We start from the raw sequence: 26,908 nt of genomic DNA on the forward strand, positions 1-26,908 counted from the left end.
CCCTTCTCAGCTCGAGCATCTTCCTACCTTAAGAAGCATCTCAAATCTTCTTCCAGAAGTTTCACTGACATGCTGCCCCAAAACCTGTGAAGCAATTGCTGTGTCTCCTACTTCTCGGTTGCCTTTGTTGCGTGGCTGCAGCTCAGCTCTCTGCACTGCAGTCGCTTTCCCAGTATAAATACGCATGGCAGCCACGTTTGCCTGTATCTCTGTTTTCATTTGAGCTCATCGGAATGGGGAGGCAGGTTGAACTTGCAGCAGCAATAAACCGTATCTAGAACTTGAGAGGGAACTGCAGGGGAGAACAAGGTGGAGGGCATGTGTCGGAAAGGCAGGGTCCCGTTGCAGCCCAGAGCCTCGCTTGATAATGAGTGTGCAGCCTATATGCAAAATACGTCTTGTCTGTCCCTCCCGTGTTGACCCTGGTCTAAACAGCACATGTGATTGGCATCCTGCAAAGTGACCTTCAGAACTCTCCAGTAGCTTTGCCCCGTGAGTAACTCACACTACAAATCATTTTAAAGAGATGCACTCAACTATTTTTTTAATTTAATTTTACTCTTATATTCTCTGCTCTTTGTAATCTGCTTGGAAATAAAATGTTTTTCCCTGCAGCCTTTGTTGTAGTCTGTTTGAGAACCATTAAACTTTGCCTGGTGTTTCTACTGGAACAGAAGCCAACTTGCCTGTTTACTGCTGTGCCCGTGCTCTAGCGTAACAGCCGAGATCGGTGTGTGCCCGGATAGGCTTAGCAAACCTTTGTTAGCACTGTCCTTATTTAAAATAAAGGGTAGAGAGACCTGTTAAACTGATCTTGGTCTGGCACGGTGCCTCCCATTCTGCTGATCCTGTGACCGGTAATGCTGACTTGAGAGTGTGTGTCCTTGACAGGCGGCGTTTTCCTTTGGAAGGCTGTGTTTCTGAACCCTGCCTCTGGGATGAGGCTCTCGGTGCCTTTACCACTTACTGCTGTTGGTGGTGTGAGCCTAGGTGCTTTATTTACTACAGAGGGCAGAGCTTTTCTTATCGCTCCCTACCCCAAGCACACTGCGAACAATGGGAAATTGGTGTCTGTATAGGAGAAATCAACTCTCAATTGTGAATCAACCTAGTAATTACGCGGAGTAAAACCAGAGTGCAATGCAGTCTTTCACAGCAGACGGTCAGGGAACAAGGATTGAAAGAAGGCCTGTGAGGTTCAGAGCATAGCGTAGCGACAAATGCTGTTAACACGTGGCTGTAGGAACAAGGTGGTGTTGATGCTGGCGTCCACAGTAATAGCAACAGGATCGCTACCAATCTGTTGACTTAAAGTTTCAAGTGTCATTGTGGATCCTTGTCGGTGGCTCAAGTACAAGGGCCTCTGGAAGCCTCACAGCAAAGGGAACACCTCTGTGCTGAGGTGCGCACATGCCTTTCCTGCTACAAACAAAACCATGGTTTGGTGGGAAACAACTGCAACTTAGAAACTGTGACCTCTATTCCATGCAGGTTACTGCTGCTGAGACCAGACAAGCACCCAACAGTCCCGCTTCTTTTCCACAGTCTCACTCATTCGGGGCTTTTCCCCTGCTATGGAAAAGCCAACGTGAGCATCTACCAAAGCCAAGCTTTATTGCTCTCTCTAAAGTCTGTGTTCTTTTGGAGGACCTTCCTCAGACCAAAATACGTTAATCCAAACCAGAGCCTTGAGCACGTCCAACAAACCTGACAGTGTGCAAGGGCCATTTGCTTCCGAGTATTTCGGGAGACCGGCACAGATGTCTGTTCACAGTTCCTATAACCCGTAGCTGCGTAACACGAGTAACAGTTAAGTTCTCTTAAAGCTACTTGCTAACCTTTGGACAAGGAGTTAATCTACTTCAGTCAGACTGTTGGAGCTATGGGAGCACCGTTTTTTAGTTTCCTGAACTTGTTAAGTCATGGGTTGCCCTGGAGAGCCCGTCATACGAGAGCAGCTTCCACTCATTTCATTTCCCTGGAGCTCCAAGGCCAGCTCTGATATATCCCAACAAGCAAACCAGCTGTCAGAGGAGGGGCCTGCTCTGTAGCCCCTAGTATAGGAACTTCTGACACCCAAACATGTCATCCTCACCGTGGCAAAAAAACAACCCCCGGTTCCTCCAAGGCAGATGAGTGTTTGTGCCCGTTCCTCTCCTTTAGGCACAGTGCTCCCTGCTGTTCTCTGAAATCCCCCTCCAGCTGCCCTGTGCAGCACTGGCATTTGGAAAGTGCTGTGCTGAGCCCCTCAGCGAACGGTGCAGCCAAAGCTTCAAAGCTTCAAACGCTTCAAAGCGTTTCTGTATACGGTCTGTCCCAGCAGCCTCTGGAGCAGGGGGCTTGCATGTGGCCGGTGCCCAGCTAGGATCCGCTGGATCCTCCTCTGCGGGACTGCTGCCCCGGCACAGCTCCCTCTCCTCTTTCCTTTTCATTCCTTCACGTCGCTAGACTGTTACCTCGCCCCTGCCTCCACTTACAACCTTCTTGCAGATCTTTTCTGGCTTACAAAGTTGCTTTGGATGCTGTTGGAGCATCTCTCTTAGAAGGAAAGGCTGAGAGCCCCGGGTCTCTTTAGCGTGGAGAAGAGAAGCCTGGGAGGGGATCGCATCAGTGCTTATAAATATCTGTCGGGAGGATGGGGTCCGGCTCTTTTCAGTGGTGCCTGGTGAAAGGACAAGGAGCAATGGGCACAAACTGGAGCACAGGAAGCTGCACCTGAACGCAAGGAAAAACTTTTCTGTGAGGGTGATGGAGCACTAAAACCAGCTGCCTAGGGAGGTGTGGAGTGTCCTTCTCTGGAGAGATCCAAACCCCACCAGGACGCGTTCCTGTGCACTCTGCTTGAGCAGGGGCTTGGACTGGATGACCTCCAGAGGGCCCTTCCACCCGACCATCGTGAGTCTGTGCTGGTCCAGTTCTACACCCGCACAGCTCCAACACGCGCCTCCTCTGCCTTCGGGTGCTGTGCAGGATCTGGTGTTGTGCTCCACACCCGTGCTGGCCCCTGGCAGTGTCCCCATGGCTGCTCCTGGGGGTCTTTTCCCAGCCCGTGTCACACAGTGCTGGGCAGTGTCGTGTCACACATGCACTGAGCAGAGTCACACAACACCAGGCAGTGTCCCACAGTGCTGGGCAGCTTCACGCATGTAGTGGACAGTGTCACACACGCCCTGGACAGTGTCAAAAAACACTGGGCAGTGTCACACAGTGTCACACATGCAGTGGACGCTATCACGCATGCACTGACCAGTGTCACATATGCAACGGGCAGTGTCACACATGTACCGGGCAGCATCACACAGTGTCACACGTGCACCAGACAGTGTCAGACAATACTGGGCAGTGTCCCACAGTGTCACATGTGCACCAGACAGTGTCACACACGCACTGGACAGTGTCAAACAACACTGGGCAGTGTCACACATGCACCAGACAATGTCCCACAGTGTCACATGTGCACCAGGCAGTGTCATACACGCACTGGACACTGTGACACAGTGCTCGGCAGTGTCACACATGCACTGGGCAGTGTCACACAGTGCTGGGCAGTGTCACACACGCACCAGACAATGTCCCACAGTGTCACACGCGCACCGGGCAGTCCCCCACAGTGTCCCACAGCGCCCCCAGCGCCGGGCGGTGTCCCCTGGCTCAGCCCCGGAGTGGCTCCTCCCGCCCGGCAGGGGGCGCGCCGGGGGCCGCGGGGCGGGGCGGGCGCACGCGGCGGCGCCATGGCGGACTACCTGATCAGCGGCGGCACCGGCTATGTGCCTGACGACGGGCTCACGGCGCAGCAGCTCTTCAGCTGCGGGGATGGGCTCACCTACAAGTGAGGGGGACGGGACCGGGACGCCGGGGCACGGGGAGCAGAACCGCGATATGGGGGCCGGGAGACCGGGATGCGGGGGCTGGGACACGGGGGCAGGGAGACCGGGGCACCGGGGGGCACAACCGGGATGTGGCGGCTGAGAGAGCGGGAGACGGGGGAGCAGAACTGGGATATGGGGGCTGGGAGAGCGGGAGACGGGAGCTGAGATCGGGATGCAGGGGCTGGGACGTGGGGGCGGGAAGACCGGGATATCTGCGGGCAGAACGGGATATGGGGGAGCAGAACCGGGGTATGGGGGAGCAGAACCGGGATACAGGGGTGGGGAGACCGGGGAGCAGAACCGAGACATAGGGGCAGGGACCGGGAACCGGTAGACCGGGACAGCAGCCACTCCAGCGGTCACTAACCCGTCGTCTCCCCTCTCTCCCCACAGCGATTTCCTCATCCTGCCCGGTTACATCGACTTCACAGCAGACCAGGTGGTGAGTGGCCGGGGCGGGGAGCGGGCTGGGGGCCGGGGCCGGTACCGGTGCTGCCGCTCACCCCCTGCCCGCTGCCTCCCCCGACAGGACCTGACCTCGGCGCTGACCAAGAGGATCACTCTGAAAACGCCGCTGGTCTCCTCGCCGATGGACACAGTCACCGAGGCCGGCATGGCCATCGCCATGGCGGTGAGTGTGGCCCGGGAGCCACGGCTGCCGGCACCGGGAGCAGGTGGGACCGACGTGTGAGGCATGGGCCTGTCAGCTCCAGGACCCCCGGCAGCCCCCTGGGCATAGGGACGAGCTTCTCCGCGTCCCTGAGGCTGCGGTGAGGCAGGCACTGCAAAACACCAGAATCAGCTTCCAGGGAAGGGGTGGGTTCCTCTACACGGGATGCTTTTAAGGCTCAGCTTTGACGGGCCCTGAGCCATCTCATTTAAACTGTAAATCACCTAAAAAGGTTGGACCAGATGGTCCTGGAGGTCCTTCCCAACCTGGTGTTCTGTGAATCCTGCCCCAGCCCCCTGGGGTGGTCCAGCGCTCCGTTTCCGCTGCTGGATGCACCTGGTGAAGGGCCAGGTGGTTTTCACAGCCATTTACCAGCTGCCTTTGTGTTACCAGCTCACTGGGGGCATCGGCTTCATCCACCACAACTGCACGCCAGAGTTCCAGGCCAACGAAGTGCGGAAAGTGAAGGTGAGTGGCTGGGGGGGCAGCAGCCACTCCAGGTGCCTCGTGGAGGTGGGCAGTGGGGTTTGGCCCCACGGAAGGAGCTGGGAGGGGAAACTGTTAAAGTGTGCCAGCTCTTGGTGTTTTGGAACAGTAATGCCGCTGTGGCTGCCTGCACAAACCTCTTGTGAGTTAGGCACTATCCATGTTCAGCCGGTGATTTGAGAGCTGCCAGGCCTTAGCCTGGAGACTCTGGGGAATTTAAGGCTACCTGGATGAGCCATAGTGCTGCTTTGGGAGTCAGCCTCTTGGTGAGCACATGGCTAGGCTGGGCCTGCAGACCTTTGTCAGCAGCTGTCGTAACCACCAGGCTCGTGCCTGGCTTCTGCTCGATCTGGCAGTGCCGCTAAGCCTGGCTGCTGGATCTGCTTCTTTCCAGAAATACGAGCAAGGATTCATCACAGACCCTGTGGTGCTGAGCCCCAACGACCGAGTGCGAGATGTGTTTGAAGCAAAAGCTCGTCATGGATTCTGTGGCATTCCCATCACTGACAACGGGAAGATGGGGGGCAAGCTGGTTGGGATCATTTCATCTCGAGACATTGATTTCTTGAAAGAGTCGGAGCATGACTTGCTTCTCGGCGAGGTGAGAAGGGCTTGTGAGCAGCCGTTGGATGTGAGCATTGCCTTAGGAAGCGGGTGTGGCTTGTGGTGAGGGGAAGGGAGAGTGTGTGGCTGTGAGGATGCTGTGCCAGCCAGAGGGAGCAGCACCCTGTTAGCTCTGTGGGTCCGTCTTTACCTGTATTTCCATGGCAGTGTCTTGTTCATTCACACTCTCTCTGCAACTCATTCACACTCTCTCTGCAGCTCTTGCAGAGCAGATGAAAGAGAGTGGCCGTGCTGTCAGTGTTCATGCGACTCCTCCTGTGGGGTTGTCTTTCAGTGCTGTGGAAGCCATTCTCTCCACAGCTGGTGCTCTCTCTTGGTTCGCTAATTAATTCCCGGTGTTCCTGGCTGCTGCTGTGGTTCTTCAGAGCGTGCTGGCACTGGCCAAGGCTCTGGCAACTGCGCTGTGCCCAGCAAGCCCTCCAAGTGCTGATCTTATTTTCTGCACTGCGTTTTCCTTTGTGCCTCATCTAGGTGACTTGCTCTTTAAAACAAACCCCTGAATGTGGAGACCAATGGCTTAGTCTTTGTTCTGCTGCACTGCCAGCCTGTCCTCATACAGGAGAGTGTTCTCTGCGATGCCGATGTTGATTCCTGTTAGTTGTGGTGGTCCTGTTACACGAGTGCTGTAATAGTAGATCTGTGGTGCTGTCAGGTTACACCAGCGGTGCCTCTCGGCCAGGCTTCGCCTTGACTCACAACTATTTTTAGCTCTTGCTGACCAAACCTGGGATCATATGCTCATCCCTGTTTGATTTGAAATCATCTATAAATACCTGTAACAGGAGTCTTAAACCAGGAGTAGGTTATAAAAGTGCACACGACTCTTTGAAAAAATGCTGGCCCATTCAGAGGAGCCAGATAAGAATCTCCTCTCATCCTTTATGTGGATCATTCAGCATTGCAAAGCTGGCGCTTGGTTCTTGCGTCTGTCACCAGGCAAGGCTAAGAGGATGAAAGGTCTCTTAGACTTCTCCTCACTCGCCGTCCAGCAGTCATCTTGCTGAGCTGCTCATTGCCATCCAGTTAAACACACAGGTCTCCTGTAGCTCGCGGAGCCTGTGGATCCAGCAGGTTTTGGGAGTGTGTTGGGATGTGTCTGTGATTCCTTCGGCATTTCCTGACATGTGGGTTCTGTCACAGATAGGATTTTGGATGCATGCAGGCAGGGTGAATCTCTCTCCTGATACAAAATGCCTGTTCTTATGGTATAAATAACTAAAGCGTTCCCTCTTTGTTGTGAGCAACTAATCTACCTTCCTTGAGGGTTAGGAGCGTTCCCTTTTAGCTTTCCTAGGCCACTTTGGTAACCTTTAGGGAAACATCCTACGTGACCTTTGTGAGGGCAGAACGCTGACGGTGGGGAGGGATGTCCAGGTCCTTTGTCATGCCTTCTGCCTGAGGTGCATCCCACTGAAGCAGATTGTGTGGGGCTGTGTCTGTGTCTCCAAGGATGGAGATCTCACCACCTCTCTGGCCTGCTCTTCAGTTTGACCACGGTCAAGGTGAAAGTTTTTTTTCTGTGTACCATGTCAGATGTTCCTGTGTTCCAGCTTGTGTCCATTGCCCCTTGCCTTTCCGCTGTGTTTTGGTGCTTGTTTGTCAGAGTGAGCGTGGGTGAGCGGGTTTGTTTGAATTGAGACAACTCCTTTGCCCCGTTGACCTTGCCAGCAACAGGGGGTTGGTTATTCTGGGCAGAGCCTTTCCAGAGCCTGTGCGCTGGGGATCACTGCCTGAAAATGAGCTTGGGGGTAGCATTTCTGCCAGAATGGCAGCCCTTATTTGCCTGTGCTCTATTAAAAGGCAGGGCTGTTTGGGTGACGTCCCAAACAAGCGTTATCTGAGAGTTGTTCCCTTGCTTCTAGGTGCTCGCTTTGGCTTGCTGAGGCCCTCAGCCATCTCCTATTTTTGCTACACCAGCAGGTTTGGGGACTGATGGCCACTGCTTGCAAGGGGGGACAGCACGTTGGAGGCTGTTCCTGGGGGCGTCTTGCTGTGCTGTAGCTCCTTTTGTCTGTAGAGCACTCCCCCATGGCTGCTGCTGAGCGATTCACGTGGGCTGAGGGGTTTGTTATTTTCAGATCAGTGCAAAGGAGTTCTTGTGACTTTTTATCTTCTCCCTCCCACTAGATTATGACAAAGCGGGAGGATCTTGTTGTGGCCCCTGCTGGCGTAATGTTGAAAGAAGCAAATGAAATCCTGCAAAGGAGTAAAAAAGGTACCTGCAAATGTCTATGACGCAAGGGAGAGCTGTGGAGGTGCTGGGCTGGGAGCAGCGGTGGGTGAATGTGGGCACGCGTCTGTGCGTGGGTGGAGCGTGGAAGGGCTGCATTCCAGCACGAGGAGAGGACAGTGAGGAGAGAGTGCCCACAACCCTCTGCCAAGGTAGAGTTCACATGCGTTCATCTGAAATCTGTTTTGAAGCTGAGGGATTCTTGGCAGCTCAGGAGTTGAAGAGCACTTGGCTGTCCAGCCACACATCTTCAGTTTTTTGTCCTGGCCTCCACATTTTGGCACTCAGTTCAGCTCTGTTAGGGTTTGGTAGTTTGACTTTTAACATAGTATTATGGGTCTAATTATTAAAAAAAGATGCACTTTTTCTGTGATCAGTGTGAAAATACTGAGTACTGAGACCTCCAGTTCTGCAAATGCTTTGCTCTGTTTCCTGAGCCAGGGTTGCAAGATTTGGTAACAGACTTCTTGGAGTTTCCCCTTATACCAGTTGCTGCCTGTCTGATGCTTCTGGTGTGCTGCACTGCTCCAGGCTCTCTGTCTCCTGCAGAAATCTGCAGTGATGTTCTTTCTGTTTGTTTCAAGGCAAGCTGCCAATTGTTAATGAAGATGACGAGCTGGTGGCTATAATTGCCCGCACCGATCTCAAGAAGAACAGGGACTACCCTCTAGCATCTAAGGATTCCAAGAAGCAGCTGCTCTGTGGTGCTGCTATTGGGACCCATGAAGATGACAAGTACCGGCTGGACCTCCTGGTGCAGGCTGGCGTAGATGCCGTAGTGCTGGTGAGGCACCCACAGGCATCACATTGGCCTCTTGGGTTGGGTGGGCTGAGGATAAGATTTGAGTGGATCTCTCTGACAACGGGGCAGCATCATGGTACTTGCTGTCTTTGTTACAGGTCCTTTTGTGTTACAGCATGGCAGTTTGTTGACCTCTCAGTCTCATTCAGGTTGGAATCCTCCAATAAGAGGATTCCTCTTGCCTTGGGAGGTTTTTGGCCAGATGGGAATATGTAGGGTGCATCAGAGTCCCAAAGGCTGAGAAGACAAATGCTGTCGGTTAATACAGAGTCTTCTACAAATGCTTCTTGCAGTCTGCCACCATTCTCTCTGCTGTTCCTAACTAGTTTTGGTTATTTGGCTTCTTACAGTGTTCCTTCAACTTATTAGTGTTGCTGTGTTATTCTCTTAACCACCTAGGAGTGGTGAGCCCAGAGCTGCTCTGCTCGTCCCCTTGTGGCCTGTAAGCTTTCGGGCACAGTGTCACTGCCTGTATTTGCACATTGTATTCCCATCGATATTAGCTCCGTGAGTCCACCGTGCTCCAAGAGCTTGGCTGAGCACCGTTGTGGCTGGAAATGTTTAACAGACGCTGCAGGCTGGCTGGGTCATGGACGCTGGCAGGGCCTGAGCGCTCGGTGCCCGGCATCTGGTATTTCAGTGGCTCTGCTGCAGGCAGGGATGCGTCCCCCGCCAGCCCTTCAGGGCTTCACAACCAACATTCACCGTCTCACCCATAGTCTGAGACAGGGCTGATGGTGTCCTGGTGGCAGAGCCAGGTGGTTCTTAGCCACAGCCAGATGTGCTGCCAGTTGTCTGTTGAAGCTGCAGGTTTTAAGTGTGAAGGACATTAGCGAGGTCTTCACAATAAGCTGCCTTGCACAGGGAAGGTATGTTACTGTCTTGGCAGCAGCTTCTCCTCTGGTTCTGTGCTCAGTCTGGAGAGTCATTTTGCCCACTTAGCAGAGACACCAATAAGCAGAGCAAGGATCTGAGGCTCTTCCAGAGCTGCACTTGTAATCTTCTGGAGAAATCCTGGTTGGAATTGGTTTTCTTTCTGTTGCAGGATTCCTCTCAGGGGAACTCCATCTTCCAGATCAACATGATAAAATATATTAAGGAGAAATACCCCAACCTACAAGTCATTGGAGGAAATGGTAGGCATGTGTTGAAGATTGTTCTTGACTTTAATGTTTGTTTCTTAGAGAGAGAGCTGCAGGGATGTGAATGAAGTGATCCTCTTGGTAAACATCTGTGAGCTTAAAATGGTTTCCTCTGGCTTGTGGAGCAGAGCAAGACCATTCTGCAGACACAGGGCAGTGCCCTGCTCCTGCCACAGCTGCAAATACTTTGAAACCTTTGTTCTGCAGCTCATCAGCCTTTCTAGCACACCAGTTCAAAATTTTGGATGATGATAATAATAATGAATTGTTGCCTAATGTTGAAAATTTGATGGAAAATTTCCCTGCCTGCTGACGGCAGAGCTCAGCAGTCTGTGTCTTTACCCAGCCAGCTCATCACTGTTAGCCTGTGCTCCGCCCTCGGGGCCTGGTGTGGCCCAAAGAGCATTTGGCACAATGCAGTGACCTCTGCTACCACAGCCTTGCGGTGCGAGCGTGTTGCAGAGTAGCCTGAAGGACCAGTGTCACCTCATGCACTGGGGACAACTGGGACAGGAACTCGCAGCTGCTTTTGCAGCCAGGCCTGGCTCTGACATGGGTGGGGCTGGTGCCTTGGGTGGGGTGTTTGCAAACGTGGGGGGAAAGCACCAGGCAGAGCAGTGTTGCACACAAATCTGCTTGTCTCTCTTCAAACCAGTTTCTGCTCCCCACAGTTGTGACCGCAGCTCAGGCCAAGAACCTCATTGACGCAGGGGTCGATGCTTTGAGAGTCGGGATGGGCAGTGGCTCCATCTGCATCACACAGGAAGGTGAGAGAGACCAGCTATCTCCTAAATAGGCTCAAGACATCTATTTAATAGAGATTCCCTGTCGAAAAGCAGTATAGCCAGGATGGAATTCTCCTGTTGTAAGGGCAGTGTCCAGCCACAAGCCTTCTTTCACCCCCTTCGTCCAGGATGTTCTCATCACCTGGGTCAAACCTTTGGGGTGGCAGCAGCAGCAAAGGCATTTCCCAGTATTGACTGAGGCTGAGTAGAGCAAGTGTGGCACGCGTGGCTTTGCCCAAGAGGAGCAGCTGGCTTGGTGTGGGATGGGGCTGGCAGGCAGCTCTGCAGGAAGAGGGGCTTACCGAGTTCCGTGTGCTGGCGGGTGAAGTGCACTGGGCTGTGTGTTGCCTCCTGGCAGCGGTGTGTGTGTGATGCTTCAGAGTTCGTCTCCTGGGCTTGATGCCTTCCTGCAATTTTCAGGCCAAAACAGGATTTCTGGCGGTTATCTCAGCAGAAAGCCAGAGCCTGTGTAAGGCAGGGGCTGAGTGGTCATCCTTAGTGAAAAGAGGCATCCCTGGGGCCTGGAGAAAGGCTGCCTTGAGGACAGGCTCAGTTCTTGCGTTTTGAACCTGGCAGGTGAGGTGCAGAGAGATGATGGAGGCACTGCAGCCCATGAACACAGCCCTTCTCTGCTTTACTCCTTGGTCCGTGTCACAAGAGGCAGCAAGAGGGTAGCTGATGGCTAAAGACGCTGCATTAGCTCTGCTAAATCCAGCATGGATCCTTTGAGCAGCCCTCAAGCTAGGCTGCTTTGCCCACCATGGGAGCACAGGCTGTGGGGGCTTCCCAGTCAGGGCAGTCTGTCTGGGGTGATGTTTCTAGGGAGGTGGTGGCGTCCTGGGACTGACGTTTCCTTAGCCAGAGCAGAACCAGGACATGTGTCCTTCTCTGGCTCCGAGGCAGAGGACCTGCTGAGGCATGCTGCATTCTGCGGCAGGGATGAACATCTCCAGAAGATGCCTCTCCCTGCTGCCAAAGGAGGTCGGGTTTGGTGCTAGTTTTGGAGGAGGAACAGAGCAGAGGTAGAATGTGGCACTTCACAGGAGACGAAGTTGCAAAACTCTTTAACCACAGCTCCCCAGGTTTTTGTCCCCTTTTGGGCAAGAACTCTGTCTCTTTGGGCCAGGGAGGTCATCTCTCTGGATGGCTGCTGGGGCAGGGCGAGCATGTGCTGTGCACAGCCAGGCCTGGCTTGGATCTGGCCGCTGGCTTGGCTGGGGTTGGAAGGGGATGCAAGGTCAGCTCTGTCCCACACCGTATGCTCTGCCTAGTAGCAGGTCACTGCTGGGGTCCTTTGTTCTGCTGCTGTTCTTCTGTCTCTAAAATCTGTGTGTTTGTTTTTGTTTAGCTGCTCCAAAGATCCCTCCAGACCTAAAGTCCCACAGCCCCAAATGCCCTTCTACTGTCACGGGCACCTATAGTAAGTCACTTGCCCTGTTCCCAACCCTGATTACGTGTCTTGAAGCAGGACCCTGATTTGGCTGCACATGGCCCTACTGCTTGTTTGAGAATAATTTAGCTGTAGATGCACTTGGGGTTTTGTGGCTTTGGATACTGGTTTTGAATCTGAAATGGAAGCTGATAAGTCTTTCTGAATTCCTAAAGCAGAGTCTGAATTGTTAAAGCTGAGGGCACTCAGGCTCGTCCACCCTCCACTCTAAAATCCAGTTCAGGAGCCTGACTGAACTTCCTCGCAGAATCTTCTGGATCTGTAGCTGGGCATATCCCAGCTGATCCAGTGTTGGGAGGTGATTCCTGAGCAGCAGTCCTTAATCCTGCTCTAACTCTGGCCCCAGTTGTGGGGAAGTTATGCACTGGCTAAGCTTCACTTGAAGCCAGCTCCCCTGAGGCTACAGAGGGACCTAAACTGCCTATGGCTACCTTAGGAGCTGTGTACCAGAACCACATTTTTCCCCACCTTTCCATCTTTCAGTCTGTGGAGAGAAAGGGCTCTTCCCCTGCGCAGCACAGGTTGCAGCACTGTCTGCTCCATACTTCTCTGATGCTACTGGATCGAGCAGTCACCCAAGGCGAGCCTTGGGCTTTGCCCTTTCTCCTCATTTTGACACACCTCAAAGAGAAAAGAGGTTTCTTTTGAAGATCCTGGAAAGTTTTCTCTAGAAGATAATCTTGTAGGGCTACCCTTTGCAGATATGCTAAAAAAGACAAACCCTCACCCAGACCACTTGGCGTGTGTGTGCTCTAAACCCTGCTTTGGAAGCCTGTGCTCTAAAGCTGTGGCGCTGGGCCCTGGGACACTTGGAACGGTGTGATGCTCCCAGGGGCCCTGAGCCATGCTGTTCCTTAAAGGGCTGGTCTCCGTGGTTGCTCTTGTGAGGTATCTGCAGGCTTCATGCTGTCTGTGGCAGAATCCCATACACTCTGGAGGGTAGGACCTCCAAAATCAGGTGCTTCTCTCTACAGAGCTCTTCACTTGCAGCATTTTGCAGCCACAATGTGGCCTTGAGCAGTGCAGTACAGAACGAGACCACCTCTTTAAGACTAATGGCCTTCCCATTATAGCTGGCAGACTCTCCCTGGCTGGCTGAGCCCTAGCTTAACGCTGAGGTTTGTTTGATTGAAATCAGTTTGTTCATGATCTCAGCCTGGAGTCTATCTTCCCTCTGTCAGCAGCTGCTGCTGCGAACTGGGAATGGAGCAGCTTCAGGCTCCCGGCCTCGACAAACCTCTGCCAGGGACATGCTCTGCCAAGCAGGCTAAACCACACCTGGAGTCCATGCTCCGAAGCACTAATCCTGCATGGCCATAATCTTACCCAGTGTATCGAACTAACCATGACTGGAGAAAAGGCTTCCACTTAATTGTGGGGAAGGGAGGTGTCCCTCAGGGAAGCTTATCTCGGTGTACTTGCATGCTTGTGGCTGACAGATGTGTTACCAGGCGTGCCCTGGGCTGGTTTTCCCTTGCACGATGGGAAGCCTCTCACTGCTACCAGCTGGGAAGAGCAGGTAAATCCAAACCTGATAAGTCCCTTCCCACAGGGCAGTTAAACTTGACAGAATCTTTGCTGCGTTGCAGGGCAGGAACATAAATTATTTTATGTAAGCCATGAAATCATTCTGCTCGTTTCCTTTTCCACTGCTGCATGTGTGTGGTGCAGATGTATATATATATATATAAATATCTATACGTATATATACATACAGCTCTCTCCCAGCCAGCTGCTTTTCCTTGCAAGCAGCGCATCGTACAGCGGCTGGGTGTTCGGAGAAGGGGTCCAGCACCGCTAGGAGGGAGCGATGGGACATGGCTACACGCCAGGGATGCTCTGGAGAGGGGCTTTTGGAGTCTGCTCTGCTTCCTTCCCGAGCTCCTCACACGTCTGTTGTGCAGCAGCACTAGCCACGAGTGTCAGCTGCTCTCAGGCATTCAGTCAAAGACCCCGGTCCCAAGGTCACCCACAGCTTTTTGGAGTCAAGGGCCGTGAGGATGTCCCAGCAGGCATCTCCTGTGCATCCACTTCTCCTGCAGCTCGGCCTAGGGAAGGAGCATCCAGGGATTTGTGCGTTCCCGAGTGCTGGAGCATGTGTGTGCTGGAAGCCTTAAACGGGCCTGCTGGGGTGGGAACGCGCTGCTGCGTGGGAGCTGACCTTTCCTTTGCTCTCTCCCTGCCTGCAGTGCTGGCGTGCGGCCGCCCCCAGGCCACGGCAGTGTACAAGGTGTCTGAATATGCCAGGAGATTTGGTGTCCCCGTGATTGCGGATGGAGGGATCCAGACGGTTGGGCACATCGCAAAGGCCCTCGCGCTGGGGGCCTCCACAGGTAGGCAGCGCGTTGGGCACCAGAGTTGTGCACATTGAAGGGAGCCTCGCAGGAGTGTTTTCCATATGGCATCGGATTCTGGGCACGACAACATGAACCTCCCTGCTGACAAGCTGTTCTTGGTGGTCTCTTGTGCTAGTGATGATGGGCTCTCTCCTGGCTGCCACCACCGAGGCCCCAGGGGAGTACTTCTTCTCGGATGGGATTAGGCTGAAGAAATACCGTGGCATGGGCTCACTGGATGCCATGGACAAGAACTTAGGCAGTCAGAACCGGTATTTCAGGTAAGAGATGGTGCTTTGGGGTCAAGCTTTTGGGGCTTCTCTGCTTGATAAACCACCTTGATTTTTGCTTCCATGCAGTGAGACAGACAAAATCAAAGTGGCCCAGGGGGTCTCTGGCGCAGTGCAGGACAAGGGCTCTATCCACAAGTTCATTCCATACCTGATTGCTGGGATCCAGCACTCCTGCCAGGATATTGGTGCCAAGAGCCTGACCCAAGTGCGGTGAGTGCTTCTCCTTGCTTCTACGCTCGTTAGGCCCCATTTGGGGTCCCTAGGCAAGCTGTACCCAAGCTGCTGTGTGTTCTGTCCTTGCTGCAGCCCTCTTCTCCAGTGGGCACTGCATCAGGATGCGGGAGCGTGGTCTCCTGTGGCATAGTCAGCTGTCTGGGTTTGAAATGTTGGGGTTACTTTGCTCTGCCTGGCTTAGGAGCACAGCAAAGAACTTTCTAGCTGCAGCTGGAGGAATCAGAGTCCCTTGTCGCAGCTGCATGTGTGCCAGGGCACTGTGTCCCCTGGACTCTTGGCTGGCTTGTGATGAGTGTTCTTCCCCCTCAGAGCCATGATGTACTCGGGAGAGCTGAAGTTTGAGAAGAGGACAACATCTGCCCAGGTGGAAGGAGGGGTGCATGGCCTCCACTCGTAAGTGCTTGACAGGAACCCTGTCCCCCCAGGGTGGGCATCAGGGGGAGTTTACCACAGCCATCCTGTGCCACTGGTGGAGCTGCAGCCTGGGGTCTGGCCTGGGCCAGTTCTCCTCTCACAGCAGGGCGTGAGCAGACGAGCTGCTGGCTGCCAGTGTGCCAGGGTTCTTCCTCACCATGGGCCAGCAGTCCAGGAGCTGTTCCTAACTGCGCCTTTGGTCCTTGCTCTGGGCGAGGTGGGTCAGTTTAAGGGCTCTCTGGTTTGCTGCTCCCCTCACAGGTATGAGAAGCGCCTCTTCTGAAGGAGGGCAGTCTGTGTCTGTCATCTTGCCACTCAGCCCTGCACCACCACCTGCAGGAGTGGCTTTTGCTGCAGAAGGGCTGTTACTCAGTGGAGTGCCTGGAGCTCCCTGTGTCCCTTGGCTGCTCCACTGACACCTGAGAGGGCCCAGCCCCTGCCCGGGAGCAGTGACCCTGGGCTGGTGCCTGGAGCCTTGCACGTGTTGGCCGTGTTTTAGAATAAAAGAGGAAAAGATGTGCAGTTGGTGTCAGCCCAGACCCCCTCTTCCTTCTGTTCTGCCTCTGTTCTTCTTTCGCTCTCTCCTTCTCTTCCTGTGCCCTGTCACGAGCAGACAGTGGCCCCAGAAGGGACACTGTGTGTGAGGGGGCATGGGGAGGGTACAGCCCAGAGACAGGGGTGTAGATAATGCCATGCAGAGTGTTTGAAAAGAAAACCCTTCCTGAGGGCAGAAAGCAAGTGGCTGTTGGGCAAGAAAGCAAGAGGCTTTCACAGGCCACTAGCAACTGCTGGGAGCTGCCAACCCCCCCAGCAGCCAGGCTGCGGCAGGATGCTCTGGCTGCAGGGAGAAGCACGGAGGTGCTTGCACGTGTGCGCCTGCCCCCACACCCCCCGGAACTGCTCTGTGCTGCGGCTGCTTACACACATCAGCCACGCTTTATCCTCACTCTCCTTCCTTTCGTTTCGTCCCCTCACCATCCTGTGCTGTGCCCACATCCCCAGCAGCTGCAGTCCCTGGGGTGTCACAGCTCACCCACCTGGGTATCATGCAGTTTCTTTGCCAAAAGCCCTGTGGTCAGTGAACATGGAAGGGCACAGGCTCATAAAGGAGCTGGCACTTGCTGGTGCAGCCCTCTCTGGCTCGGCCACATTACCTGTGCCTACACCAGGTGACACCTGTAGTAGTCATGCGTCCCTCAACACGTGCAAACGTTGCTCCTGCAAAAAGTGCATGTTTACATCAGTGTTTTGTGTTGCTGATGCTGACTGAAAGAAAAAAAACACAAAACTCCCTCACACCGCAGTACGGTGATGTCAAACTAGATTTCCACAGGCTAAAACCAGAGCCTTGAGTTACAGCATCCTTGCGTCAGTGTCTAACATTAACATAGCTGACTCGTTAAGCAAAGCTATCCTGTGCCTGACCCAGGGTGGGAGATGGCAGCCCCATCTCCTTGCTCCTCAGGCACTCAGAGGTGGCAGCGTTTGGGGCACGAGGCTGCAAGGGGTAGCACCCACAACCACGAGCGAGTGCAAAGCGGGGACAGGACGGTAGCGCTCTCTGTGTCCCATGCTTGAGCCAAGCCTGCAGAGAGATGGGGTGCAGCTCCAGGGACCGACTGCAGCTTGAGGCTTTGCAAGGGACACAGGTGCTGCGAGGCCGTACCAAACCCCACAGGAGAGCCCAGGTCAGGCCAGCGCCAGTGGGGACGTGCATGCTGTCTGTGGCAGGCGGCACCCCTGGCACCACACACGCTGCCCAGGAGCTGCTGCGGCCACAGCCCCACCGCCTGGCCAGCTCCTGAGCACCCAGTTAGAACCATTAACCACCACGCAACTGCTTTGTACTTCCAATTTAGGAGTATTTTCCTTGCAGAGCCCCAAACGTGCCTGGAGGCGTAGAGCTCACCCCACCAGCTTCCACCCTGCCTCAAGGTGATGGGTTCTTGCTGCCAAGGCACTGGGCACCACCCAGGCAGAACCGCAGGGCTGTGGGTGCGATGCTGCTGGCAGTGCTCATGCCTCGTGTGCTGCTTCACAGCCCCCAGCCCGGATCGGGCAAGGACGCTGAGAAGCCAGGGACTTCGAGGCAGAGCTGAGCCCTTGCATTTCACAACACTCTCCTGTGCGCAGAGCCACCACCCAGTTTAGTCTGAAGCGTTTCTCCACCAGGAGTGGTGACGCCTGGGGGCTTCAGGCAGGCAAGGGAAGAGCTGCTCAGCCCTACATCCCCACGTAGGTGCCTTGCGGAGGGATGAGCCCAGCAGCTGCCAAACGCTTTTCACTCGTAAGGAAGTTGAAGGTCGCGCAGGCATTTGGCTGTGAAATAGAAAAGGGAGTGAAGCCTCAACCCTTTGACCCAGCCCTTCCCACAGGGCATAGCACCCCTCTCTGCCGCCTGTCTCTGCTCCGAGTCTCTGGGCAGGCAGAGCCCCAGGGGAGACTCCCGTGGCTATCACCTTCCTCTTCCACCCCTCCTCACCGTGTCCTGCACCTCCACAGCGATCCCGCACTCCCGCATCTGCTTCAGGATGGTGGGGTGGAGTCGCTCCACCCTGTCTCCTGTGCCCAGCACCAGGATCTCTGCGAGCAGGACATGACCGCAGGGCAAGAGCAGAGTCACGCTGGGCTGCCTCGGCCCAGACCTGTCCTCCCCGCAGGGATCAGAGCTCCCCGACAGCCACGCAGGAGCCCAGAGAGGGGAAAGCCCGCCCAGCTGTGCCCCGTCTTGCCCCGCTGTGCCCATCCAGCTGCGCAGCTGTGCCCCCTCTTGTCCTGCTGTGCATCCTCCTGCGCCCTTGTATCCCCCCTGCTCCGCTGTGCCCCCCTGTGCCCCTCCTTGTCCCACTGTGCCCCTTTGCCCTTCTCCAGCCCCACTGTACCCCACACACACCGCTGTACCCCCCCTGCCCTGCTGAGCCACTCCTTGTCCCTCTGTGCCCCCCTTCCAGAACCACTGTGCACCCCCCGGCCCCTCCACGCCCCGCCTTGCCCCACTCTGCCCCTCCAGCTGCCCTTCTCTGTCCCTCCTGCTCCACCGAGCCCCTCTTGCCCCAGCATGCACCCCTAGCCCCGCTGTGCCCCCCCCGCCCCTCCATGCCTCCCCTTACCCCCTTGTGCCCCTCCAGCTGCCCTCCTGCCCCGCTGTGCTCCCCATTGCCCCCCAGCTGCCCCCGTACCGATCTGGGGCTCAAGCAGGCGGAACAGCGAGAGGCTCTCGTGAGAGATGTCCCGGTAGGAGCCGACCTGGGCGGACACGAGGGGAGTGGGGTAAGGGGGGGAGAGGGGACACGGGGAGAGGGGACACGGCTGGCGGGGCGCGGGCGGCGGGCGCTCACGTTCCACTGGAGGATGGCGCGGGGCAGGATGGCGCACGGTCCCACCACCACGTCGCCGCTGATGGTGAAGCCGCGGCCGCTGTAGCCCTCGATGAACGCGGCGCTGGGCGACTCCGGCTCCAGCACCGTCACCCGGGTGCGCTGGTACAGCTCGTCATCCGCCGGCGTCAGCCGGTGCCACCGGATCGGCGCCCTACGGGGACGGCACCGCTGGGTCCAGGGGACGCTCGGTCCCCTCCGGGCCTCCCCCGTCCCCGGTGCCCGACCCCCTCCCCCCGTTCTCGGTGCCCCTATCCCCCCGTCCCCGGTGCCCGTCCCCCCCCGTTCCCGCCCGTATTCCCCGTTCCCGGTGCCCCTACCCGCCCGCCGCCTGCCGCACGGCAGGACCGAGCGCCCGCAGCACCGCCGCCATGGCCGAGCCCGCGGCCCCCCGAGCGCCCCCGGCGGCCGCCGCCGGTACCGCCCCCCCCTCCCCCCCCCCCGCTCCAGGACAGCGTCCCCGGGGCTGCCCCCGCCGGCGGGAGCGGCCCCGCCCCCCCGGAGCGAAACTGAAAGCGGCGGCGGGGGCGGGGCCGGAGGTGAGCGGCGAGCGGGGGGTTCCCGGGGCAGGGGGCGAAGGGGGGTCCCTGTGCTCGCCCTGCCCCGACGGGGTGTGCAGCGGAGGAACGGGGGTCCCTGTGTTTGCCCCGCCCGGGGGGCAGCGGGCGACCAGGGTTCCCCTCTGCTTGCACGGTTTCAGGGTGCAGCGGGCGACTGGGGGTTCCCTTGGCTTGCCCTACCCAACCCAGGGGTGCAGTGGGCGACTGGAGGGTCCCCTCTGCTTGCACCGCTTTGGGGTGCAGCGGGCGACGGGGACTGAGCCCCACTTGCTGCCACCACCCTGCCCGGGCACTGCAGGCTGCTCCTCGCTGGGCTCGGTGGGGCCAGGAGTGCAGGGGAGCGGGGCTCAGGGGGTGTCCTGGGGCTGGGGACCCCCACCCTGTGCCACCCACTCAGGGCCAGCCCGAGCCCCAGCGCCGCAGGGTTCCCGGGGTGCTCCCAGGCACTGGAGATGGGACCTTTTCCGACACCGTGCCATGCTGGGTGGGCAGGTGTTGGGCATCGCCACGGCCGCAGATGGGCAGCCTCAGTCCATGGCAGTGTCTCGGGTCCCCCTCAGCAACCACCACGTGAGCGCCACAAGGAGCCAGTGGATTCCCCACGCGGTTTCGCTTCCCCCATGGCGGTGCCCAAGGCCTCCGCGCTGGGTGCTGGCGGCACAGAGCGTGCGGTGCTGCCGGCGGGCGCAGGTGCTGTCCCTTGGGGACAGCTCGGGTTTCTGGGCCCCACCAGGGGCTGCTGGGCTGGCACCAGATGCTCCATCCAGCCCCACCGGGGCTTTGTTCAGCGCCGTTTCCTCTTGGCTCGGCTGCGCCGCCCTCCCCTTGGCACCCAGCCCACGGCGCGGGGGGAGCCTGCGGCACAACCCCAGCCTCTGCCTGCACCCCCAGCCACAACCAGCCTGGTCACGGTGGTAAGTCACCCTCTCCTCCCTCGGCTCACTGATCGCCCCACAGTTGGGGTGGCGTGGCAGTGACCCCCACGCCTGACCCTCCACGGCGCCAGCACGGGCAACGGAATCCCAAAAGCAGCTGTCCTCACTGTGCCCAGCTGCCCTGGGGTTTCGTTACCCGCGCTCCCGCCCCCGCCTCACGCCATGCGCCCCCCATTCTGCTGCCCGCCACCACCCCATGCTAAGCAGGACAGTGGGCGAGAGCCGCTTGCCCCCTCCAACCGCTCCATGGGGCTGAGGCGGTGCATGGGGGCCCTGCTGGGAGCAGGAGGGTGTTGGGATCACCAGCACCCAGCCCTGGGGCTTGGTCCCTGGGGCTCTTTAGCCATGTTGTGCCACCAATGGCTAAAAATATCCTCTTGCTTCTTGGGGACCGACTTAACCATCGGGGTGAGTGTGCTGAGTGGCAGCCGTGGCTGCCGGCCATGGCACGGATGTGGCCACCTGCACTGGGGTGGTGTGGGTCATGGTGCTGCGTGAGCTTCCTGCCGCTACCGCCTACGCCAGGCTCTCCCCAGCCCCCTGCAGCCTCCCTGGTGCCATCAGAGGGTGAGTGGTGCCAGGGCAGGATCTGTCCCCCAGAGAGAGACAGCTTTGAAATGACACGATCACTCCCGCTGAGCAGGCAGCCAGAGAGCCATCGGGGATGTCGTGTCTGTCCAAAGCTCTTTCAGCATCTCCAAGAGCCTCCTCTGCGCTGCTGCGCTGCCAGGCCTCCCCTGGGCTGCCTGCAGGGACCCACAACTCTCAGGAGATGAAGACAGATCCAACTGAGACCACCCCAGCAGCGACACAAGGTCCGTCTGTGCCCCCAGCCCATGCCAACGTGTCCCCCGGGCTGGCCGGGCAGGGGTGCCGGGCGGCTCCTGCCCTATGGACAGTCAGCAGTTGGTCTGGTGTGAGCAGCGGTTCTCAGATCACCTCTTGGCTGTGGGTGGTGCAGGGAGCACCCCACCATGGCGCAGTCAGCCCTGCTGGGGGACCCGCATGCCTCCCCGCCACCTCCTGCCCCGGGGCTGCAGGTTCACACCGGCCTCGGGCAACAACCCTGGCAATTTAAAGTTGCCCGTGGGGCCCCCGAAGGAGCTGCTGCGTTCCCAGCAGAGCCCACGCAGCCGCGCTGCCAGGATCTGCCCCCGCCCCGCTGCACAGCCCTGGAGGAACTGGTTTGGGCCCCGCGGGCAGGGAGGGAGCGCCCAGCTCCGGATTCGCTCCCCGCTGCTGAGGTTCAGCGCACCCCGAGCCGGCCTGGGGACACAGGGCTGGGGCAGAGGGGCCCGTGCCCCTATCCCCGGGTCGGGGCCGGCTGCGGGGATGAATGACACCAGTCCACCGCCCAGACCGCGCGGGGGTGGCCGTGTCCAGGCACATGGCCCCGCTCCTTTCCGCCACTCCCATCATGGCGGTCCCGCACCGCCGCCGCCGGCGGCGCCGCGCCCGCTACCCCCGAGATGGCCGCCCCGCCCCCGTCCTACGCGCACAAGATGCCCGTCCGGGTGCGCCGCGCGCCGCGCCCAACATGGCTGCCGGCCGAACGCGCCGGTGCGGAGCGTGATGTCACTTCCGGTCTACAGCAACGGAAGCGCCGGAGTGAGCCCCAATGGAGACTGGTGAGGGGAGGCCGGGGGTAGCGTCGACGCTGCGGGCGCTGAACGGGGCACTGGGTCGGCCCGCCGCGCTCTGGGTGAAGGAATGCAGCGCTCGCAATCTGCGGCACCGAGACTTCCTGGCGCCGCGCGCCGCGCTGAGCGCCGCCTTCCCCGAGGGGCAGGTACGAGGCGGGGCCTGCGGGGAGGGGCGGAACCAAAAGGGGGTCCTGAGGCGGCCCCAGTGCTCAATGGGCGGTGCTAGTGATGAGGGGGCGGGGCCAATGCGGAGGGGGTCTTTGTTGAAGGGGCGGGGTCTATGTTGAGGGGCGGGGCCAGAGTCACGTGCAGTGACCCCTCGCCTTCCCGCAGGTCCCCGCTGGCGTCGTGGCGGCCGTGATGTCCCTGGCAGGCCCGGGAGTGCTGGCAGTGCGGAGTTGCCAGGAGACACCAGCGGGGCTGGCGGTGCAGGTGCGACGCCCCGAGGCATTCTGGCGCCTGCTGGGCCCCACACCCGGCCCAGACGCTGCAGCGGGGCTGCAGGCAGGGAGCGTGGTGCTGCACTGCCCGGCCCTGGGCCGCTCCACCGCCCCGCGGCCGTGCCACCTTCGCTCGCTCCTGCTGGCTGAACACTTGGCCCAGCTGCTGCGTGCCCAGGGGTGAGTGCCTCGCCTTGCCCTGCCGCCCCGCCGTCTGGTGTGATGCTGCCAGCCCCCACCTCTCTCGCAGGGTCAGCATCTGCCTGGTCCCGGCCCTCGCCGAGGAGGGCAACTGGGAGGTCCTGCGGCAGCTCCGTGTTGACTGGCCCTCCAACTGCAACAACGCAGCCCTCCATGATGCTGTCTTGGCCTTGAAGCGAGCGTTGGCCCAGTCCCCCTGTGCTACAGCCTGCGAGCAGGGGCCCGGTGCAGACGCGCTGCCTGAGGATGTCATCTGTAAAGTGCACTTGCGAAGCTTCGTGGAGCAGCAGGGCTTAGTGGGCTACGACCCCAACATAGATGTCCTTCTTGGTGAGGCTCACATGTACAGTGTGGCTGTAGTGTGACAGCAGGGAGGCGATCTTCTGCAAATGGATCCATTTCCATTTTTCCAGTTCTTTCCACAGAAAATAAGGAGCTTTTAGATCCCAGTTGCCTTCTCCTCTTATTCCTCTTTAGTCTGGTTGGAGCCAGAAACAGGCAGCCTGGGGCAGACCCAATGTTGCAGGATCGGGGGTTGTCACGAGTCCTTGTGTTCTGCTCTCAGTGTCCTTCCTTCTTTCAGTGACAGAGGGGAAGCTGCGGTCCCTGGCTGAGCTGCAGCAAGCTGTTCTGCAGTGCACGGTGAGTAACCCTGTGGTTAACTGCCTTCCTCTCGCTTTCCCCATGTCGTTCCCTTCTGTCATGCAATGGCATTAGAGCTCCCTGCTGTGCTGCAGGCTGGAGGCCAAGGGAGCTGCTGCAGCATCGTGCATGTGGTGAGCTGCGAGGAGCAATTCCAGCAGCAGCAGCTGGATCTGCTCTGGAGAATTTTGGATCCAGGAGTCCACACAGCTTCACAGGTGAGGAACCTCCAGCCCTCTTCACTATGGCCTCCAGCATTTTTGTGCATGCGCAGTCTCCTCCAGTCCCCATAGCGAATGCCGAGGTCCAGCTTTGCCCCCTTGTGAAGCTTCCCTTTCTGTTGGTAGCTCCTCCATGCTCTTCCCTATCTGTGGAGCAGCCTCTCTGCCCTTGGGATTTCAGTGCTGAAGAAGGAGGAGCAGGACAAGACTGCGGGGAGGCAGCTAGAACAAGGCTATCTTTAGCCCGCTTCTCCTGCATTGCATTTTGGTGGAGCTTCTAAGTATTTGGTCGCAGCACCAACCTCTCCTTTCTCTTTCAGAAGCACCTTGTCTGTGGGCCAGTGAAGGTGACAAACCCCTCATCACCAATTGGGGCAGACCAGTACTTCCAGTACGTCAGTGTAACAAGTCCCCTGCTGTGCTGCTTGCCTGCCAAGGCTCCCTGTGCTTTGCCCGGCCCTGTGGGCACTCAGGCAGCCACGCTGCAGCATTCAGTGAACAGAGTTTTGTGCAGTCCCTCCATTCTGCTTTTCCGTGGCCCCAAGGCTGTTTCAAGAGGACAGCCCCGGTCCCAGTGACCTCCTCCAGCAGTGCTGCCAGGGGCTGCTGGGAGGAAAGGAAGTGGCAGGAGCCAGGCATTGCAGTGGAGCAGGGTGCCAGCTCACTGCTTTTGTGCATTAATGGATGGCCCTGACACGGGGGTGGCCCTTTCTCAGCCAAAAGGCAGAGGTTATACCCTGTGCAGCAGCTTCCTCGCAGCCCTCTCCACCAACTGGCCACGGTGTGGCTGTCCCTACCCGGCTCCTGGAGGCTTTGTACTGCTTTCACTTGGCTGGGTGGCTGCTGCAGCTGGAATGCCCTGTGCAGCCCGAAGGCTGGGGAAGCCATGGAACACTCTCTGGAGCCAACTCAGGCCAGGGGTGGTGGCTGTGAGTGTCCGTATTCCTTCCAGGTTCCGAAAGCGCCAGATGTACGAAGCCTCTGTGATGAAGTACGGGGAGCTTGCACAAGGTGAGGGTTTGCTCTGTGGCTCCATCCCCATCTCCACGGCTCCCATGAGTCTCCCCCCTCACCTCCCAGCCTGCAGCCAGTGGATCTTTCCCCTGCATGATGCTCCGTCTCCCCGCCGTGATGGAGCCAGGGCTTGGGGGGAAGGTGTCTGCTCTGGTTCGCAGGGCACCAGCACCGAGCAGCACCTGCATCAGGTCAGGGCTGGGGGAGCGTGCAGGTCTCCAGCTTCCGCCGGAGCCACCTGGCCCCAGGGGTTCCTGTCTGGGCGCTGGGGTGACAGTGCTTGACAATGGAGCAAGTGGTGCATGATGCCACCTGTGTTCTCTGCAGATGAGGCCTGGACTGAGGTGATTGATACCCTCACGGTGGCTGCCATCAGGTTTGAGATGCTGAGCACCGCACACCGGAGTCAGGTAGGGCAGCAGTTTGTGCAGAGACAGGTAGGCGAGGGAACAGTGGAGCGGCTCCCTGCTTAGCAGCCTAGACTGAGCGTTCTCCTTGCCTGCAGATCACTCTGGACCTGAGGGACAGCAGCATCTCCACAAAGGGAACCAAGAGCGGTGCCTTTGTGATGTACAACTGTGCCCGGCTGGCCACGCTCTTTGACACCTACCAGCGCGCAGTGGAGCGGGGTGAGTGCCAGCCCATGACCCTCCCAATAAGCACTCCTAGGCTGCTCCTCATGACTGGAGCCACAGGGACTTCTCTGGGCACAAGAAGTCTCCCAACTCCTTTCCAGGCACGTACCCACCTCTGCCACCAGCGTCGGAACTGAACTTCTCCTGCCTGCGGGAAGAGGTGAGTGCTGAGAAGGGGCATGTGGGAACCTGGGCACCCTCAGCTCCAGTGACGGATGCTGCTGGCCCAGGAGGACCCAGCCCTCTCTGACACACATAATCCTTTCACAGGGCGAATGGCTCCTGCTCTTCAACTATCTCCTGCCTTTCCCTGAAGTCTTGCAGCAGGCAGCACGGCTGCCCACTCCTGCCAAGGGGATCCAGATCACAGCCAACACAGAGGCAGTAAGTGCCACACACTGTAGCCCCCATGGCTGCTACTCTACCAGTCTCAGCCCAGCACAAAGCTCTGATGCTCGCTGTCAGGGTGCTGCCCAGTGCTGAGTGACACGGGCAGTGCCGAGGGAAGATTGCGACACCCCGGGGCTGTTCCGGCTGTGCCTGGGGTGCAGAAGGGCCCAAGAAGGGCCAGACCCTGCCATCCCAGCAGAAGCTCGCTGTCTTGCAGGTGTGCAAGTTCCTGATCCAGCTCAGCATGGATTTCAGCTCCTACTACAACCGCGTCCATGTCCTGGGGGTGAGTCAGATGTTGTGGGCCATTTCCTGGAGCGCTGCGTCCTCCCCAAGGCTGGAATGAAGTTCATAGAACTCATAGAACGGTTTGGGTTGGGAGGGACCTGAAAGCTTATCCAGTTCCAACCACCCTGTGATGGGCTGGGATACCTCCCACCAGACCAGGCTGCTCAGAGGCCCCATCTAGCCTGGCCTTGAACACCCCCAGGGATGGGGCAGCTACAGCTTCCCTGGGCAACCTGTGCCCGCACCTCACCACCTTCATCATGAAGAATTTCTTCCTAATGTCTAGTATAAATCTTCCCCCTTCCAATTTAAAACCGTTTCCCCTCATCCTATCATTCCATGCCCTTGTTAACAGCCCCTCCCCATCTTTCTTGTAGCCCCTTCAGGTAGTGGAAGGTTGCTCTAATGTCTCTCCAGAGACTTCTCTGTTGCAGGGCTTTGTGGTGACAATGGTTTGATACAGCCCTGCAGGGATGCACACGCAGGGTACAGAGACACCTGTGGAGGGGGAACGGGACCACCAGCCCCAGGTCACTGCCTTTGTCCCTGCAGGAGCCGTTCCCTCACCTCTTTGACCAGATGTTTGCCCGCCTCCGGTTGCTGGGAGCAGTGAGGGATATATTCCACAGTGCCCTGGCGACTCTACACCTCCCTCCCCTCAGCCAGATCTGAGCCACCGCTGCAGAGCTGTGCCATGGTGTGACAGGCACCAAGATGATGGGCCATGAGGGGAGCCCCAGGCAGGTGCTTTTCCTCCCACTGCCCCCACGTTCCAAGCTGGGGGCGTCTGCCCAGCATGGGAGATGGATGCACCAGCCACATCCACAGCAGCAGATGGGAGGATGCCTGTAGCACCCTGCAGACAGGGCTGGATATTCACCGAGGGAGGCAGCACTAGGAATCAAGGCACCACAAAGCCAACTTCACTTCCCTCAAAACCGTTTATTGAAGATTGCTCCATGCTGGCAAGGAGTGCCTGAGACTCAAGGCTCTGACTGGGCCCTAGGCCACATCCCAGTACTGGGGTCCAATATATTTGTTTCTGGACAAATGCTGAGTATGTCTCACCAGCCCCAACACCTTATTCCACCTGGCTGGACAGTTCCGTGCAGCTGTTTGTCCTTCCCTGTGCTCCAGTGGTGCCAGTTGGACCAACCTGCTCAGCTCTCGCCCTGCAGGGTGACGCTGCCAAGGATCAGTGTCCCCCTGCATTTCAGCACAGTCCCC

The 26,908-nt window shown here is 57.9% G+C and overlaps 3 protein-coding genes across 4 annotated transcripts; 2 read left to right on the forward strand and 1 right to left on the reverse strand.

Moving 5' to 3' along the window:
* The first annotated feature begins 3,672 nt into the window (after positions 1 to 3,672).
* IMPDH2 (inosine monophosphate dehydrogenase 2) lies at positions 3,673 to 15,843 on the forward strand. Of its 2 annotated transcripts, XM_054076834.1 has the most exons (15): positions 3,673 to 3,829; positions 4,263 to 4,311; positions 4,399 to 4,500; positions 4,933 to 5,007; positions 5,420 to 5,626; positions 7,777 to 7,864; positions 8,464 to 8,663; positions 9,727 to 9,817; positions 10,495 to 10,590; positions 11,957 to 12,028; positions 14,248 to 14,391; positions 14,531 to 14,675; positions 14,754 to 14,897; positions 15,231 to 15,314; positions 15,597 to 15,843. In XM_054076834.1, the coding sequence occupies exons 1-15, from the start codon at positions 3,732 to 3,734 to the stop codon at positions 15,616 to 15,618; spliced, it is 1,617 nt and encodes a 538-aa protein (XP_053932809.1). In that variant the 5' UTR covers positions 3,673 to 3,731; the 3' UTR covers positions 15,619 to 15,843. The 2 variants fall into 2 exon arrangements, with proteins under 2 accessions (XP_053932809.1, XP_053932810.1); XM_054076835.1 differs by lacking the exon at positions 11,957 to 12,028.
* A 181-nt stretch (positions 15,844 to 16,024) lies between these two features.
* On the reverse strand, positions 16,025 to 19,132 carry NDUFAF3 (NADH:ubiquinone oxidoreductase complex assembly factor 3). Its single transcript, XM_054076836.1, has 5 exons — positions 19,033 to 19,132; positions 18,674 to 18,866; positions 18,515 to 18,581; positions 17,818 to 17,918; positions 16,025 to 17,654 (listed from the first exon to the last, which is right to left on the reverse strand). Exons 1-5 carry the CDS (start codon positions 19,083 to 19,085, stop codon positions 17,559 to 17,561), a joined length of 510 nt encoding a protein of 169 aa, XP_053932811.1. The 5' UTR covers positions 19,086 to 19,132; the 3' UTR covers positions 16,025 to 17,558.
* A 1,318-nt stretch (positions 19,133 to 20,450) lies between these two features.
* DALRD3 (DALR anticodon binding domain containing 3) lies at positions 20,451 to 26,371 on the forward strand. Its single transcript, XM_054076947.1, is given in 14 exon segments — positions 20,451 to 21,815; positions 21,818 to 21,996; positions 22,184 to 22,470; positions 22,541 to 22,821; positions 23,075 to 23,133; positions 23,229 to 23,351; positions 23,675 to 23,745; positions 24,307 to 24,365; positions 24,696 to 24,778; positions 24,874 to 24,997; positions 25,105 to 25,163; positions 25,274 to 25,387; positions 25,611 to 25,679; positions 26,234 to 26,371. Coding segments are annotated over 14 exon segments (1,767 nt in total). The 5' UTR covers positions 20,451 to 21,676; the 3' UTR covers positions 26,354 to 26,371.
* Positions 26,372 to 26,908: the final 537 nt, after the last annotated feature.

Source organism: Cuculus canorus, chromosome 11 (genome assembly GCF_017976375.1).
Source record: "Cuculus canorus isolate bCucCan1 chromosome 11, bCucCan1.pri, whole genome shotgun sequence".
Taxonomy (NCBI): domain Eukaryota; kingdom Metazoa; phylum Chordata; class Aves; order Cuculiformes; family Cuculidae; genus Cuculus; species Cuculus canorus.